The sequence below is a fragment of the Rhineura floridana genome, chromosome 11 (genome assembly GCF_030035675.1).
Source record: "Rhineura floridana isolate rRhiFlo1 chromosome 11, rRhiFlo1.hap2, whole genome shotgun sequence".
Classification (NCBI taxonomy): Eukaryota; Metazoa; Chordata; class Lepidosauria; order Squamata; family Rhineuridae; genus Rhineura; species Rhineura floridana.
This window is the reverse complement of record NC_084490.1, coordinates 10,867,123-10,884,917: the sequence shown is the minus strand read 5'-3', so window position 1 is coordinate 10,884,917 and position 17,795 is coordinate 10,867,123. Positions and strand designations below refer to the sequence as shown.

Genomic DNA, 17,795 nt, shown 5'->3' with positions numbered 1-17,795 from the left:
AAGATAGCGGGGTGTGTACTATTGCTATCAATGTTTTCGACTCAGGTGATATGCAAGATCCCTAATGTTAAATGCAACGTCAGTGACCCCCTTCCTTTCCTTTACAAGTATTACCAGTCAGGAAATCTCATCATTGCTGGTATTATGTCTCAGATCTCCATATTTTCCAGTGTGATAACCTTTGAAAAACGTCCCTCTATTGACCTATTTGATGAAATTGTGTAAGTTCCTCCACAAAATATTTGTTCAACTGATTTCCACAGGAAGAACCAGGGCCACGAAATGGAAATGGACTGCCTTCAGGTCGATCCTGACTTATGGCTACCCTATGAATAGGATGTTCATGGTAAGCGGTATTCAGAGGGGGTTTACCATTGCCTCCCTCTGAGGCTAGTCCTCCCCAGCTGGCTAGGGCCTGCTCAGCTTGCCACAGCTGCACAAGCCAGCCCCTTCCTTGTCCGCAACTGCCAGCTGGGGGGCAACTGGGCTCCTTGGGACTATGCAGCTTGCCCACGGCTGCACTTAACCCCTGAGCCACTCCCTGTGGAGGTGATCTTTAGCTGGCCCTTGACGCCCAGGCGACACGAGCGGGGATTTGGACTCATAGACTCTGGACTCCCAGCTAGGCTCTCCTCCCCAGGGCCATAGATTTGTGTTAGTTCCAGCGGATTAATGGAGAATGAGTGTCGTATTTTTTTTTCATGTTAGTAACGATAGCCATGGATGCAACATCCCAAGCCTCTTTCTGTAAGCAGCTTATTTCTTTCCTGGCTGGTTAACAGCTACTTCAAACCCCACTTATAATGATTCTCTAAATAGGTGTTGGTTGGTTGGTTGTATTTGATTGTTGCCGTGCTTTCATTTCGAAGAAAAGAGAAAACTTTAGCACAATTTTACTACTACTACTACTACAACTAGTATTATTCTATTCCACTCTTCAATTTGAATAATTACTCAAAGCAGCTTACAAAATAAACAGAAATCCAGCATATAATTAAAAGCACAAAAACAATAATTTGAAGTACATAGGAACATAAGAAGTTGCCTTGTGCTGAGCCAGACCCAGATCATTGGTCTGTCCATCTCAATATTTCCTACACTGACTGGCAGTAACTATCCAGGATTTCAGGGCAGGGACTCTCCTAGCCCTACCTGGAGATGCCAGGGATTGAACCTGGGACCTTCAGCATGAAAAGCAGATGCTTTATCCACAGCTCTTCGCTGAAACAGCATTTGATAACTGCAGCTGCAAAAGAAGCATTGCATTTATTTATAAATATATACAAGTGTTCCTGAGGAAAGGTGCTACTTGAAATGTACACTCTGCTTTGTCAAAGTTTGATTGTCTTATTATTTCTTGCATGTGTGGGATTATTTCATCTCTTGGTGGGTGCTATCCCTGCTTCTGCCTTCAGGTGAAATTTCAGCATCAGTTTTCAATCTACTGAACAGTGAGATTCAGGAGGATTCTCAGTTCACATACCAGTAAGGCTTTGGGGCATTTGCATCTCATATTAGTGGGAATGTGAAAAAATAGCACTGTTAGAGACAGAATTGGAAGGTGTCAGCTGAGTTGTGGGAAAGCAATTAGATAGACTTGGGTTGGAACGGTTTACAGGTGGGACTACTGTCACAGTTATGGTACAACCATCACATTGCAGATGACTGCAATGATGAACGTACCTCACATTGGCCTATGATTATGTACCGAAATATTTCTTACCTAGAGTCATGATCTTGAAAGAGAGAGACACTCTTTACCTTATTTCACTATTAAACACTCCTCCTTCACATACTATAAATTGCTACAGACTACAATAATCACCAATACTTGCTTCTTAAAGGGAGGGGTGAGACCATCCCTGGTAATCCATCTCAATTTCTTCCAGTTTAATATTGTCCCACTAAAATGTTCATACTTCAGAAGGTTCATAAATATATGCAGATTAAGTGTAAGCAACAACAACATCCTTTATCAGTGACTTCTTTGCAGTGTTTTCACATGTGCACACTGGCAATACAGAAGGGTGAAAAGGGGAGAAATATAAGAAAGAGTAATAGTTTGTGGTGGGTGGACACAGAAGAGAACAATCCAGCTGTGTGTCTTAATATTTCATCAGACTTCCCTAGAATGAGCTCTATCAATATACTATTATTAGCTGAACGGAAGTGTAGCTAATGTCATATTCTGAAGCAAAAGCACTGCGACACAGTATGAGACTCTCCTTTCAGGGTCATGACGCAGCTCTACCAACACATTCTGGCCTTGGCATTTGCTGTAAAGGAGATAAATGAAAATCCCCAAATCTTAGCCAACATCACCCTCGGCTTCCACATCTATAATAGCCGTTTCATTCCAAGCTGGACCTATCGTGCCTCCTTGGAACTCCTCTCTACATATGGCAGATTCATCCCTAACTACAAGTGTGACATCCTGAACAATGCAGTAGCAGTCATTGGAGGATCTAACGCTGAAGTCTGTCTCCACATGGCAACTATCCTGAGCATCTACAAGATTCCACAAGTAAGTTCCTTTCAGAGCACCTGTCTAGATATCAAAGTGCCCAAACCCTTTGGTCTTCTTCTGTGGCAAAGGCACAATAATTTGCAAGTGCCAACAATCAGTGGTGCCTTTCCATTTGTCCTTGTGTTTATCCTTTTATTACTATGTGTGCTTTTCTTGTGTTATGGTTATGTCTTTTCATTATTATATTTAATACACAATGTATTTAACTGCCCTGAAAACAAAGGGTTGTATAGACATGTTTAATATAAATGAATGAAAGTGTCTAATTGTGCAACCCTGTACTTGAGATAAGCTAGGTAAGGGGCACAGTCCATGTGTGCCTTTTAGATTCCATCTCATTCTCTGAAAATTGAGGGGAGGGGAAGGAAAGTTCCTGAGTTGGACTTTAACTGATTTACATGCTTTTTTTTTTTTTTAAAGAAAAATTCTCCTCCCCTCATTTGCCTTTCTTTCCTTCAGCTCATATATGGTTCTGTGCCAGTGACAAATATGAAAACTGAAACTGTTTTCTATCATCAGATGCTTCCCAATGTGGAGCATCAATATACAGGGATTCTCCAATTACTGCTGCATTTCAGGTGGACATGGACTGGGTTGTTGACCGTGAAGGATGAGAATGGGGAGAGATTTGTACAGAATGTGGTTCCAAAATTTATCCAAAAAGGTGTCTGCTTTGATTTCATAGAAAGTTTCCCATCAATTACTTATTCTAGTGGGATTGCTGACTTGGTTGCAGAGGGGATCAAGACATTCAATTCTGTCATGAGAAGCACAGTTAATGCATTGATAATTTATGGTGAAATTGATACTATGATATTGTTGGGAATGTTTCCTGACTTGTCAAAATATGAGAATTTACCCATAAGGGCTAAAAGTAAAGTCTGGATTATGACAGTCCAGATTGATTTTACATCACTTCCCTTTCAAAGAGATAGGGACATAGACTTCCTCCATGGTTCCATATCCTTATCACTCCCCTCAAAGGAAGCACCTGGATTCAAGAAATTTCTTCAGATGAGAAATCCCTTCTTGGAAAAACAAGATGGCTTTTTCAGTGTCTTCTGGGAAAAAGCATTTATCTGTTACTTCCCCAACTCTGAGGGACATGAGCAAGATGAAAATATTTGCACCGGGGAAGAGAAGCTGGGGACTCTTCCTGCATCTGTTTTTGAAATGAGCATGACCACCCACAGCTACAGCATCTACAATGCAGTCTATGCTGTGGCACATGCTTTGCATGCCATGCATTCATCTAGGTTCAAAAACAGAGCAACAATGAAGGAAGGAAGGCTGAAGCTTTGGAATCAACAGCTGTGGAAGGTAATGTCCTAAGCACACTAAGACATGGGAACTCTCCATAAAGTTGGAGAGAGAGAGAGGGAGAGAGAGAGAGTATCCAGACTGGTTCTAAACGTTTTTGTACCAAGGCTGGTTAGCATCTAAAAAACACTTTAATTGTGACATTGAACAAATCACTTTGTGGGTGCTCCTGTGTCTGTGTCAACAAAGGAATCTGACGGGAAAGCATGCACTTATAACTGAATTTGCTCACTATAGCCAATTCTGTACTAGTTCTCTTCAGGGAAAAAGGAGACAAGGTGAGCAAGAGACACTGAAAATAGTGGAAGCACTTTGCTCTCTTGGCTACTGTGATGCCCTTGCATTTATAATACTGTAAATATGGCAAGTGCGGGTTTATTAGAGTATATATGGTAAGTAGACTGAGTGAGAGGGGGAAGTACATGGGCTGGAATGCTGGAGAATGTTGTATTATGATTGGCTGAGCATTTGAGTGTCTGAAGGTATAAATGAGAGGATGACAGATTAGTGAGAGTTTGGTTGGTGGGAGTTCTGAGGGAGGTTGGAGTTGGTTTTGTGGGTTGGATTAGATTAGGCTGGTAGTGAGGCAGGTTATTGAGGGCTAGAAACATAAAGAGTAACACAACTGATGAAACCATACACTTGTTAAACTATACCTTTAAGTAGTCTTGTTATTCCTGTGTATGCAAATAAATATTTATTGGTTTACCTAACTCCTGATCCTTGGCTGGGTTTACACAGACCAGAAGGGTGGGCAGGGCATATACCAAGGTTGGGAACAGTATCAATGGTGGCAGCAGTGAAGAGATAGTGTAACATCATCAGGTATCCAGCATCATCAGGTATCCAGAGCAACCCAGGGCTGTATTCTTTATAGGCACAAAGATACAGGGGGGTTGTGTCCTGCAAGTGCACCCAGACACAAAGTATCAATAGGCCAGGAGGAGACTAAGGCACAGTCTCAAGGCAATATTTAATTACAGGGAGTGACTGGTGGTGCTGCCTAGCAGTGGGATCTCGAGAGATCTTTGCTAGAGCCAGTGGGAACCATTTAAAGACCAGGACCCTGAAGTGGTACCGTGACAAGGTGGTGACCACAGGCGGGATCCTAGCAGGTGGTGCCTGAGGTGGGATCCTGACAGGAAGGTGCCTGACAGCTACATCTTTCTGATTAGTTGTAGAAGTGGGAGAGGAAATATATGTCAATGTCATAAATGCTTTAAAAAGAATACTCTATTCCAGTATAGGTCTTTGCACATTCTTCGCACAAGCCTTTTAAGTTGAGATCTTACCCCAGCCTGTGTTTGTGTTAGAATTGCTTTTTAATAAGTTTTTAAACCTTTTTTTGTAAAAAAAAAAACCAATACGTTTTAACCTTATCTTGTTTTATTTTAAAGATGTCTTGAAAGCTTTTTTTAAAAAAAATGTTTTTAAAGATGTTTTGTTTTAATGTATTTTAAAGTCTGTTTTTATGATGTTTTAATGTGTTCTTAGTGTTTTTGTTTGCCGCCCTGGGCTCCTGCTGGGAAGAATGGCGGGATATAAGTCAAATAATAAATAAATAAATTATCTATGCTTTTAAAGATTCTCGACCCCCATGCATGAGAGCCATTTAACAAACACCATAATGAGATATGCTAGACCACACTTAAAAAAATAAGTGTGGCCATAGGAGCAGATGCCAGTAGTGGCTGGTGTGACAGGGTGAAACCACACTCCTGACACCGGTGTCACTGCAGATCATCAGAAATGTTTAAAATCACAATTTTTAGCATTTCTGTCCCCTCCCAGCACCTCATATTCTGAGATGCAAGCACAGTCCCCCTCATCTCTATATCTGTCCAGTTAATTCAGAGAAAATTGGGAACATTGACTATGTTTGTCTCTTTAATAGCATTTTTGTGCTAACATGTCTTTCATGAACAAGTGTGTGTCAACTGAAAGATCATCTTATATACCTAGTTGATCACTACACTGCAGGTGAGGGCCTCCTGCAGATACCGTCTTATGAGGAGGTCCATTCTGCACAACATAGGAAGCAGACCTTCAGTGTTGTGACACCTACTCTTTGGAATTCCTTCCCCTTAAATATTAGACAGGCACCATCTCTATTATCTTTTCGGTACCTACTGAAGACCTTCCTTATTCAACAAGCCTTTTAAACAGAGACCTTATCCCTGCCTGTGTTTGTGTTGGAATTACTTTTTAAGATTTTTTTAAAGATTTTTTTTAAAAAATGTGTTTTAAGATGTTCTGTTTTTACAATGTTTTAAGATGTTTTTGTAGTTGCTCCTTTGTTTGCTGCCCTGGGCTCCTTCTGGTAGGAAGGATGGGATATATATTTAAAAACGAACTACATTCATACACCCAAGAAACATTTAGACTAAAGTTGTAGTATTCCATGGCAGAATTGATGCTCTGAGAAGGGGAAAAGAGTAAAGAAGCAACACACCAGGGTCTATAATGCTCAAGTACATATTTGATTACAGGAAATACATCTGCAACATTTAGGCTAGGCTGACAATGATTGAGTTAGAACTATAGAGAAAGCAGAAGCCTAGATAGCTCAGAATGGAACAGAGAAAGAGAGAGACGACAGACAATAGGAGATCAGAGCTTTTCCAGATAATGAAGCTTTTACAGAGAGAGTAGAACAAATAGCAATTAAATGTTTAGTGTAGGCTTCCCAGGAATGAAGAGGGGGAGAGAGCAAGGAGGGGTTGTGGAAGCTGGCAGTGAGATGTATGTTTCAATGAAAGAGGGTAAGAGAGAAAGTTTAATAGCAGGAAGAATAACAATGAAAATGGGAAAGAGAGGAAAGGAACTGAGAAAGTTGCCTTATATTGAGTCAGACCATTGGTCCATCTAGCTCAGTATCACTTAAACTTACCAGCAGTGGTTGTCCAAGGGGGCTGCTCCCTTGTCAATTTCAATAAAGAATTCTTGGCAGGACAGCATACTCTTATGTCTGTTCTCTGTGTGACCAGCTCTGTACTAGTTCACACTGTCAGGCAAAACTGAGCCAAAGTGCAAGAAAGAAAATGGTGGCAACACTGTTTGTTTGGCTGTTTGCAAAACTGAGAGGGGAAATCCATATCAATTTCATCAGTGCTTTAAAAATAATACTATATATTCCAGTACTGGTCTGCACACATTCTCTTCTTCTTTTAAATGCACCCCTCCCCCTCCATGAGCCTGGTGCTTTCCCCACTTGTTACCCTTTTAACAAACACCACCATGAATATAGTAGGACACATCCCACCCATACCTATTTTCTGAGTGCAGTCATGAGAGTGGATTCCAGTGGTGGCTGGTGCAATGCGATGGCGCTGCTGTCCTACCACTGCCATCTATGCACCTTACTTATTTAGGGAGGGGCATGGAATGGTGGCAACATGGTCAGGGCTGCCTGGAGGAACATTCTTGGAACATCCTTGTGTTTCTCTTTTGTTATGTGTTCTGTTCATGTCATGATAACAATGATGGCAAAGATGATGATGACATTGTAGATTTCCTACTAGCCTACATCATAAAGCTTTTAAAGGGTCCATTATATCTTTCAAGTGAGAAATATCACCATCCTTTTGTAGATACTCATGGATTACTCTTGTATCTTTTCTTCCTTTTTTCCGATTTAGCTCAACCATTTTGTGAGAAGCATCTCCTTTAACAATAGTGCTGGGGGAAAAGTTTCCTTCAACCAAAATGGAGAGCTAGAGGCTGGACTTGATATTATAAACTGGGTCACATTCCCAAACCAGTCCTTTCTTAGAGTAAGAGTTGGAGCTATTGACCCAAAAGGGCCCCTGGGGAAACAATTCGTCATTCATGAAGATGCCATTGTGTGGCCCAGCACGTTTAACCAGGTAGGGTCCAGGCATATTTTGGGGCTGTATCTAAATGTCATTTTGCCAATGTTCAAGAAGTGGCTTAAGGTTTAGGCACTGAAATGTCTCTGTCTCTTATCTCTTTCATGTGTTCCATGCATTTATAGACTTAAAAGTGGAGTCACACTCCACTGGACCTGCCCACACCAACATCATGCCAACCATGCCCACAATATCTACACCTTGAGTTGAACATGTGAAAATGAGTATTTAGATGCATACATCTATATATCTGTTGGGACTCCATGCAGTTGAGGCCCTGATCATAGAGGTGTTCTCATTGCATGCATCACATATGTGCATTTGTTGTTCACTGTGTTTTAAATCTCCTGTGTAATTTTTGCAGTTTTTAAACTTTTTTTAAGGCAATGAACAAATAAAATAAATAATTATAATAAGCTGATTATTATATGTTTACATTCACTGCTTTTCACTAGTGCTGTGCATACTCCCCCATCCATTCTAGGGGCCAATCCAGAACAACTTCAGTTTGATCTGGAACAATCCATGGCCATCCTGAACTGAATCTGGGCCCCAAATTTATTCTGGGACTTTCTGCATGCAAAGAAAAGGTTCTACCATGAACAATAACCCTTCCCCAAATGTTTTCCCTGGCTTTTCCTTGAAAGGGGGGGGCACGGAGGTATTATTCACTGTACTTTTTCCTGGTGTTAGCTCAAGGAATGAATTGAAGTTCTATTACAACATGATGAAACCTAAGCAAAACAGATTCAAGCAACCCCCCCAAAAAAATTACTGAATAAGGTAGCTAATTATAGCAAACCACCCCTCAGCTCCTCTCATAATGCCAAATCTGAGGTTGCTCCTGATTCAGCAGGAAGGAAGTAGATTGTGATTCCTAAATACCAAACAACCACTGAGACACAAATTTGGAAACCAGGAAATATTGTCTTCTTTCATATATGGACAGGCACTGCCCCTTTCTGTGTGTAATGGCAATTGTCATTTGGGTCATAGTAAGACCAAGAAGGAAGGGAAGCCCTTTTGCTGCTATGATTGCCTTCCATGTCCAGAAGGGAAGATTGCAAACCAGAAGGGTAAGAAAAGTAATGGTAAACTTTCACAAAGAACTTGATCTTGGGCTGTTTGACAAACTCCTTTTTGCCCATACAGGCTATCACTTTGCATGGGTAGTGATCAGTGCCAGCTACCAGGACATGGTTGCATGGGTGATCCAAGGGGCAACCATCAGTGTTCTTAACAATCACAGCTTTGTGTCCAGAGTTCAAAAGCCCACCTTCTCAGGTTTCATAAACTTGCACATCTCACCCAACCACCCTGTGAAATATCAAACCTGGATTTATGAAATCTTGTTCTTGTTGGACATTGCTCTGGATCAAAGCTGTTGCTTATTTTTATTTTATTGTCTTGCATTTATATCCCACTTTTTTCCTTTTGTGGAAGTTGTTTTTATTTACAAACATTTAAAACATATAAAAACATTTAAAAGCAGTCACATATCCTCACAGTTATTCATTTTCCAGTTGTCATGGCCAGGATTTCTCAGTCATTCAGATGGTGTACTAATTAGACCCAGACTTGCTTAGCTTCAGCAAGGTGCTATTTTTGTTAAGAAATATAATGTGCAGATTTTTTGGGGGGGGGGGATATTGACATCAGCAAGTACATAGACTAATTTATCTTGTGTCATCCCCCCCACACACACACAAATTCGACAGTGGTGGTATTTGCTGATAGGAGGATATGGTCTGATATAAAGTATAGTCTGATATAACTGTGGGTATGTTGATGATCAACAGCTAATGCTCAACTCAATGAGTGTGTGTGTGTACTGCCTTCAAGTCGATTCTGACTTATGGCAACCCTACGAATAGGGTTTTCATGAGGCTGAGAGGCAGTGACTGGCCCAAGGTCACCCAGTGAGCTTCATGGCTATGTCAGGATTCGAACCCTGGTCTCCCAGGTCGGAGTCCAACACCTTAACCACTACACCACACGTCCAAGTCATGATCAAATCCTACTAGCCTGATAAAGAGCTCTGGAGCCCTCGAAAGCTTACACGCGCTATTGAAAACTGGAAATGGATTGCCTTCAAGTCGATCCCGACTTATGGCGACCCTATGAATGGGGTTTTCATGGTAAGCGGAATTCAGAGGAGGTTTACCATTGTCTTCCTCTGAGGCTGAGAGGCAGTGACTGGCCCAAGGTCACCCAGTGAGCTTCATGGCTATGTGGGGATTCAAACCCTGGTCTCCCAGGTCGTAGTCCAACACCTTAACCACTACACCACACTGGTTCTCATGCTCAACTTGATAGCCTGATATAATTAATGTAAATAAATATATTCTAGCCAATCCATGTAGAAGTAGTAACAAAGCAGCAGTATGAATCTGAATCCTGATTCCCGAATCAGGAAAAAAAGCTTCATGCCTCCTCTACTCAATAATATGGGGATATATTTAAATCATCATAACTGTTTTTTCTTTTCGACAGAATTGGATGAAATTTTGAAGGCCCACTTGAGTGGATAAAATCTCTCAATTTACAGACAAATAGGTTAGGGGTTCTGTGCTGGTGACATTGTTTTTTTAAAAGGGAATTGTTTATAACTTATTATTATTGTTATTGTTATTATCATCATCATCATTATTACCCAGACTTAAATTAAATTTGCACGTGGGGTAATCTCTTCCGAGGGGGTGTGTGAATCCAACTGGATTACAGAATGTTAGATGCAATGGTTTTTACTGCAAGAGCAGCCTTAAAGTTTTGAGTGTTTACAAAAAGTTTCACTTAATCTCCTCTGTTGTTTTGTTGGAAATGTCTATGAAAACAGCATATAACATAGAAGTACCCCTATGTAAGAAACCTGGCAGATTTCAAAACAATAGATCCAGATTTTTTTCTTGCTAGAAACCTTTTAAAGGCGATTTATGAGAGGAGAACTGAAAGGGATTTGCTTCCTTGACCCCAATGGGGTTTTTTTGGCAATGATTTAAATATGGCATTACATAGGAAGCTGCCTTATACTGGGTCAGACAATTTATCTAGTTCAGTATTGACTACACTAACTAGCAGTGGCTCTCCAGGGATGCCAGAGATTGAACCTGTAACCTTCGGCGTGCAAAGCAGATGCTCTACCACTGAGCTACAGCCCTTCCCCTATTCATTCTAGAGGTGCCCTTAGAAAAGTAACCTTTAAAATTTGAGAAGGATAGGTAGTTAAGATGAGCAGGATGGGGCTGGAAATAGTTTCAGTCTTCTGTTCTTCTGAATTAGCACTGGAAGTAGGGGAGTAATTCGTTTGGTCTGTGTTTTACAAAGAATTAACCAGATTCAACATGCTTAAACTTGTTTGTAGATCAGAATGCAAGTCCCTGACATATGCATTTCATATTTTGCACTGCATAGAAAGTCCACATAAAATGCACGTCATATATAGGATCTGTTCAAAATGCATGTTTTAAGAATGGAAGCACTGGCAAACATTGAGAAGCGTATACATTTAAAGTCTGTGTTTTATGTAGCAAACAAAGTGAATAAGTACATGCTCATAGAAATTTGTTTTTGAGCACTGATTTTTTTCTGTACAAATAGAGCTACCATGCTTGAAACCCAATGTTTCTTTTTCAGATATGGATGACTGTTTGCAATGTCCAGAAGATCAATATCCAAATGATGGCAAGGATTCATGTATTCCAAAAATCATAACTTTCCTCACTTATGAAGAACCTTTGGGGATCACTTTGGCCATTTTGGCTCTTTTGTCTTCTTTCATCACAGGTTCAGTGCTTGGCATCTTTATTAGACACCACAACACTCCCATAGTCAAAGCCAACAACCGGAATCTCACCTACATTCTCCTCATCTTCCTCCTGCAGTCCTTCCTTTGTGTGTTGCTATGTATTGGTCAGCCCGATAAGGTCAAATGTCTCCTTCAACAAACTGCTTTTGGAATCATCTTCTCAGTAGCAGTTTCTTGTGTTCTGGCCAAAACCACCATTGTGGTTTTAGCTTTCATGGCCACCAAGCCTGGCTCCAGAATGAGGAAATGGGTGGGGAACAGACTGGCCTTTACAATTGTTCTTTCCTTCTCCCTGATTCAAATCACTACTTGTACTGTATGGCTCTCAACCTCTCCCCCATTCCCAATTTTCAACATGCACTCAGTGACTAAAGAAATTGTATTAGAATGTAATGAGGGCTCAATCACCATGTTTTTCTGCATCTTGAGTTTTATGGGCTTGCTGGCCATTGTCAGCTTCACTGTGGCCTTCCTAGCCAGGAAGTTACCAGACAATTTTAATGAAGCCAAATTTATCACCTTCAGCATGTTTGTCTTCTGCAGTGTTTGGATCTCCTTTGTTCCAACCTACCTGAGCACAAGGGGTAAATACATGGTGGCTGTGGAGATTTTCTCCATCTTGGTCTCTAGTTTGGGTTTGCTGATTTGTATCTTTTTTCCAAAGTGCTATATCATTTTATTGAAGCCTGAGTTGAACAACAAGGAGCAACTAAGAAGAAGAAACAATAAAAGTATCTAAATTCTATAGACCTGATACAACTTAATTAATGTATGAGTAAGCAAAGGGACAAACAATTGTTAAATAACATATTCCATTGGCCTTTGCTTGTGCTTAATAATTTTATTTTAGTTGGTTTCAAGCCTATATTACTGTTGCACTATGCATTCGTTCATTAGTATATAAAATATAAAGTGACTTAGTCTTTCACAAAATTGATGTCAGACTGTAAGTGTCAAACATTGAGGCTTTGTGCTAATATTGTGTTGCAGGACCTTCACTGTGTTTTAGCCTTTGTAAAAACAAAGCCTAGAAACAGGATGAGGAAATGGATTGGGAAGAAGTTGGTGATATCTGCTTTCCGTTTCTGTTCTCTAATTCAAACTCAGAGCTTGGAAAAGTTACTTTTTTGAACTACAACTCCCATCAGCCCAGTTTGGAGCCATACTGGCTGGGGCTGATGGGAGTTGTGGTTCAAAAAAGTAACTTTTCCAAGCTCTGTTCAAACTACAAATTGTGCTGCTTGGCTGGCAATGTCTTCACCTTTGCTAGACTTGGAGATGCACTACAAATGGAACAGATCATGGTTCAAAGCAATGAAGGCTCAGACATCATGTTCTACATTGTCTTGGGCTACATGGGACTTATGGCCATTGTCAGCTTCACTGTGGCTTTCTTTGCCAGGAAGCTGACTGATACTTTAATGAAGCCAAGCTGATCAGGATGTTAGTATTCTTCAGTGTTTAGATCTCCCAGCCTACCTGAGCACAAGGGGAAAATGAATGGTGCCTTGGAGATCTTCTCCATCTTGGCCTCCAATATTGGGTTCCTTGTTTGTATCTTGTCTAAAACTACACCACTCTAATTTCTCATTATATGAAGACCAGTGAGACCTGCATAGAACAAACTGCCAAAATTCACTCTCAAGCATGTTTCATCTATCATATTTTTCTCTCAATGGACCCATATCCTGCAAATATTGAGATTAATATCCAGGCTTTCGTAAAACAGCCAGTTAGTGTGAATATCAGTTATCATCTGCCCTAAGCAGTACATTTATATTTTAATGCTGCCTTTTTTTGCTGTAATTTGAATGAATACATTGCATGATCCTTGCAAACCTCTCCTGTATTGATCAAATTAACCATTATTATTTCTGCATCATCTTCATATCTCAAGGGAGTTGCACTTATAAGCAGTATTGTAACAAATCAGGATAGAAGGATTCTAATAATAATACACCCTGTAGTGTGTGTCTAGGTTTGGTCAATCTATTCATAGATACATTATGCTACACAATCCATTGAAGTTAGCTGTGCAACTCAACACAAGACTGAGAAGGATAATGTGAGGACAGGTGGATTTATACACAGAAGGAATTGATTTATGCAAGATAGTGGGATCTATCGTATTGGTAGCAGTGCTTTTGCCTCCAGTGGTGTGCATCATTGGAGACCCGCTTCCTATTCTTCACAAACATTACCAGTCAGGAGACCTCATCATTGGTGGCATTGTGTCTCAGATCTACAGGTTTTCCAAACCCATAGCTTTCAGAAATCATCCTTCTATTGACCTCTTTGAGAAAAATGTGTAAGATTTTGTATTATGCCACATCATACATCTGTTAAAATAATGAGCTATGTCAATGGCAAACACTTGTTAATAGTTATGACGCCTGTAACTTGGACATAACTATGAACAAGTGTTTGCCATTGACATAGCTCATTATTTTAACAGATGTATGATGTGGCATAATACAGAATCTTGCACATTTTTCTCAAAGAGCCCTGCTGGACAGACCAGTGGCCCATTTAGTCCACCATGCTGTTCTCACAGTGGCCACCCAGATGCCCATCAGAAGCCCTCAAGCAGAACCTGAGTGCAAGAGCATTCTCCTCTCCTGTGGTTTCCAGCAACAGGTATTTGGAAGCATACCACCCCTGGCTATGGAGGCAGAGCATAGCCATCATGACTAGTACCACTGATAGCCTTATCTTCCATGAATTTGTCTAATCCTCTTTTAAAGCCATCCAAGTTGGTGGCTGTCACTGCCTCGTGTGGGAGCAAATTCTATAGTTGCACTATATTCTGTGAAGAAATGTAAAGGTTTTTTTTTAAATGAACTGTCTATGCTTTCTAGGAGCAGTGTAGTCACAAAGTACCAGAATATACAGGTAGTTGACTGACAATTAACTGCCACATTACTTTAAAAACAACCACCACAAGCTATAGCTTTGAGAGTAAGGGCTTATGCATATATACAGTGACCGAGGATTTAAAAATAGTAGATTTCCGTTTGTCTAGTTCATGGGCATTCTTCCTCATCTCATTGCAACAGAGTAATGTTGTGATGAGGTGGGATAATTCCACCCACATTTGAAGTGATTGACTGGAGAGAGGCCCTGGCTGGAAATAAAAGGGCAGTTTCGGGTCCGAGTCAGGGGTAGTTATCTTAAGAAGACAGCTAGCTACCTTAAGACGAAGAGAAGCAGCTGCAGAAGTAGCAAGGCTGAGGACTGTGGCTTGAGGGTCTTGGGAAGCCAAAGAGAAGGCAACAGCTGAAATCACTGGCTGGAGTTGAAGACCAGAGAGTGAGAATCCCAGGAAATGGCCTTCAAGAAGCAAAGAATCAGCAGGGTGTGCTCAGTGCCTGCAATAGCAGAGGGTGCTGCACCAAGGTGAAGACTTCATTTCAACAGAAGTCCTCATAGAAGCAGTGGTGGCTGGTGGCTCCATGTCAGCAGGGCAGTGGGATCAGATTATTTTGAAGTTACAGGGAGCAGTCCAATGTGCTGGGACAGTTCAGAACCTTGGACAGCTCCTTGAAAGTTTGGCCTAAATCCTACAGTGGATTCCACTGTCCCAATGGCATGGAGCCACCAGCCTCCTCTGCCTGCAAATATAACCCTCTGGGTATAGTTGATGAGTGTTAACTGTGTTGGAATGTATAGAGGGCAATTGGCTAACGGTTTAAACAAGGAAAGGAACTGAACTTTTCAAAGCTGTTTCCTTAAAGATACACTAACCTTATTGTACAATCATCATGAATGGAAAGAAACTGTAATTAAATTCAGTGCATAGCAACCATATAAGCTAGCATCTGTTTACATTTATAATGAAAAACAATATAAAATATATTTTATTTTAAAGAACACTTAATACTTAATATGGAGTTTGTGCTGTTTGTGCCATGCTTATCCATAACTTTGTGGGTAAAGAAAATTGATTTGCTCTTTATTTATATTTATATTTACTGCCTACCCTTTGCCAATAGGTCCCAGGGAAGGTTACAAAATTTTAATATTATAATATTAAAAAGAATTAAAACACATTTCAATCACAATAATAGGTGGCAACAGAAAAAAGGCTTAAGGTGTCAGTGTAGGTGGGCAATAGTTTTCCCCACACCTTGGCTTGGTAGCAGCAGAGTGAGGGGTATAACAAAAGTATTATCAAATTGGTGGTAGCAAGGTGGTATATATGGAGCATTGTAATTTTTCACATTTTCAGCATCATAACACATGTCTACCAGCACATCCTGACCTTGATATTTGCTGTACAGGAAATAGATGAAAATTCCCAAATCATACCCAACATCACCCTGGGCTTCCACTTCTATAATAGCAATTTTGTTCCAAGCTGGACCTATAGTGCCTCCTTGGAACTCTTCTCTAGATATGGCAGATTCATCCCTATCTACACGAGTGGCATTCAGAGCAATCCAGTAGCAGTCCTGGAGAATCTAACTCTGAAGCCTGTCTCCACATGGCAACCATCCTGTCCATATATAAGATTCCACAGGTAAGTTGTATGCATGGAGCATGGGAGTTTACATATCCATTATCACGTTCTTCTCTGCTAGACATGGGTTTATGGTTGGTTCAGGTTTAAAGTGCCTCATGCCTTGTCTATGGCAAAGCTACACAAACCAGACAGATACTACATTGCTACATTACATTATGTCCCACATGTATAGAAGGTCTGTTATTGGAAGCTTTCCAGCAGCATCCGGCTGATCACTGTTGTAAACAGCACACTGGCCTAGATACAGTAACTCATTGGTCTAGTTGAGCAGATGTTCTTTTTTCTACATCAAGACGTTGGCTGATAAGTTAATAAGGATGACCACATAAGCATATGCAATCACAGGGATTAGACGGTCACATTCAACATATTGATAATTATATTATACATATGCAAATGGTAGACTAAGCACCACCAGATGATACGGTTGGTTAAATGCAGAGCCTACACTGCTAGTGATGCATATGTGGAGGGACACCACTGCTCAAGCCCTCCACTCTGGTCCCATCAGAGGCTGCTGTTGTTGCCAAAATCTTAATTTTCTCAAAATGCATTTCCGAAGAAGTTCTGGTGCATTGTGGGTAAAAAGCCACCCACCATACAAACCTCTGTGTCACTTGCTGCCCCAGTGAGGAGGACTAGAGACAACATATGTTGGGGTGTGATAAACATGTTTTCTTCCGCAAATGTCCCATGGAACCTACAGTTCTGAGTGAGTGATTATCTCCTCTGTAATTATTAAACTTACCACAATTTCTTCTAATTTACTTCCAAGTCTCAATGGAAATATAGTCACTACATCAGAACTACCAACGAAAACATATAGCTGCTGTAAATATGGACTGATACATGCAGAGCTGGGGACAGAGAGACACAGGGTCATTGTACTCTGTTCTTTTCACTGAATAAACCTTCTATAAGCCAAATGAGTCCCCGTTCAAATCAGGCTCTGCTACTCAGGAATACGTGAATGATGACAGGGGAATAGAAAAACTAATGCACTTCAAGACATTTCCATGTAAGATGCTGTTGTTACCTGTGTGGATATTAGCATTGCTGCCTCAGATGTCATGCAATGCTCCCATCGCTAAATGCAACATCAATGACCCTCTTTCGATTCTTCACAAGTATTACCAGTCAGGAGACCTCATAATTGCTGGCATCATCTCTCAGTTCTTCATGTTTTCTGGTGAAATAACCTTTGACCAACATCCTTCACTTGAACTCATTAATGATTACTTGTAAGAGCTTCAGGGTTTTTGTTATGTTTTTAAATTAAATATAGGTCTATATATTTATATACAGATAAATATAAATATATAACTATATAAATAATCTTTATCTTCAATGTATTAATTTGGATTGGTTGTCAATCAATTTTTTCCTATTAGGTGTAGGTAGATACACCTGGGTAGACATATATATTTTAATGATAGATGTTTTAATGTAGTTCTTTTACTATGGGTGGTAATCAGCTAAGTCCTACTTAGAGTAGACCCATTGAAATTAATGATGCTAAGTCATGTCCATTAACTTCAATGGATCTACTCTAGCATTTTATATATATATACACACACACATACATATACCCTATGTATTTTAATTGCAGATAGCTGTAGCTGTATTTTATCATAATCATCACCATCCCTTGCCATTATTCTACATCCTCCTCCTCCACATTTTATCTATTATCATTTATTGTTATTATGTTAGATTCAGACTTACCTTGCTCAGAGTATGCTCCCACTGGAA

At 40.3% G+C, this 17,795-nt stretch overlaps 1 protein-coding gene across 1 annotated transcript; it reads left to right on the top strand.

Moving 5' to 3' along the window:
- The first annotated feature begins 30 nt into the window (after nucleotides 1–30).
- LOC133367334 (vomeronasal type-2 receptor 26-like) lies at nucleotides 31–17,288 on the top strand. The gene is made up of 7 exons (XM_061591436.1): nucleotides 31–221; nucleotides 2,233–2,524; nucleotides 2,987–3,847; nucleotides 7,486–7,713; nucleotides 8,666–8,792; nucleotides 11,350–12,252; nucleotides 16,990–17,288. Exons 1-7 carry the CDS (start codon nucleotides 31–33, stop codon nucleotides 17,286–17,288), a joined length of 2,901 nt encoding a protein of 966 aa, XP_061447420.1.
- The last annotated feature ends 507 nt before the right edge of the window (nucleotides 17,289–17,795 follow it).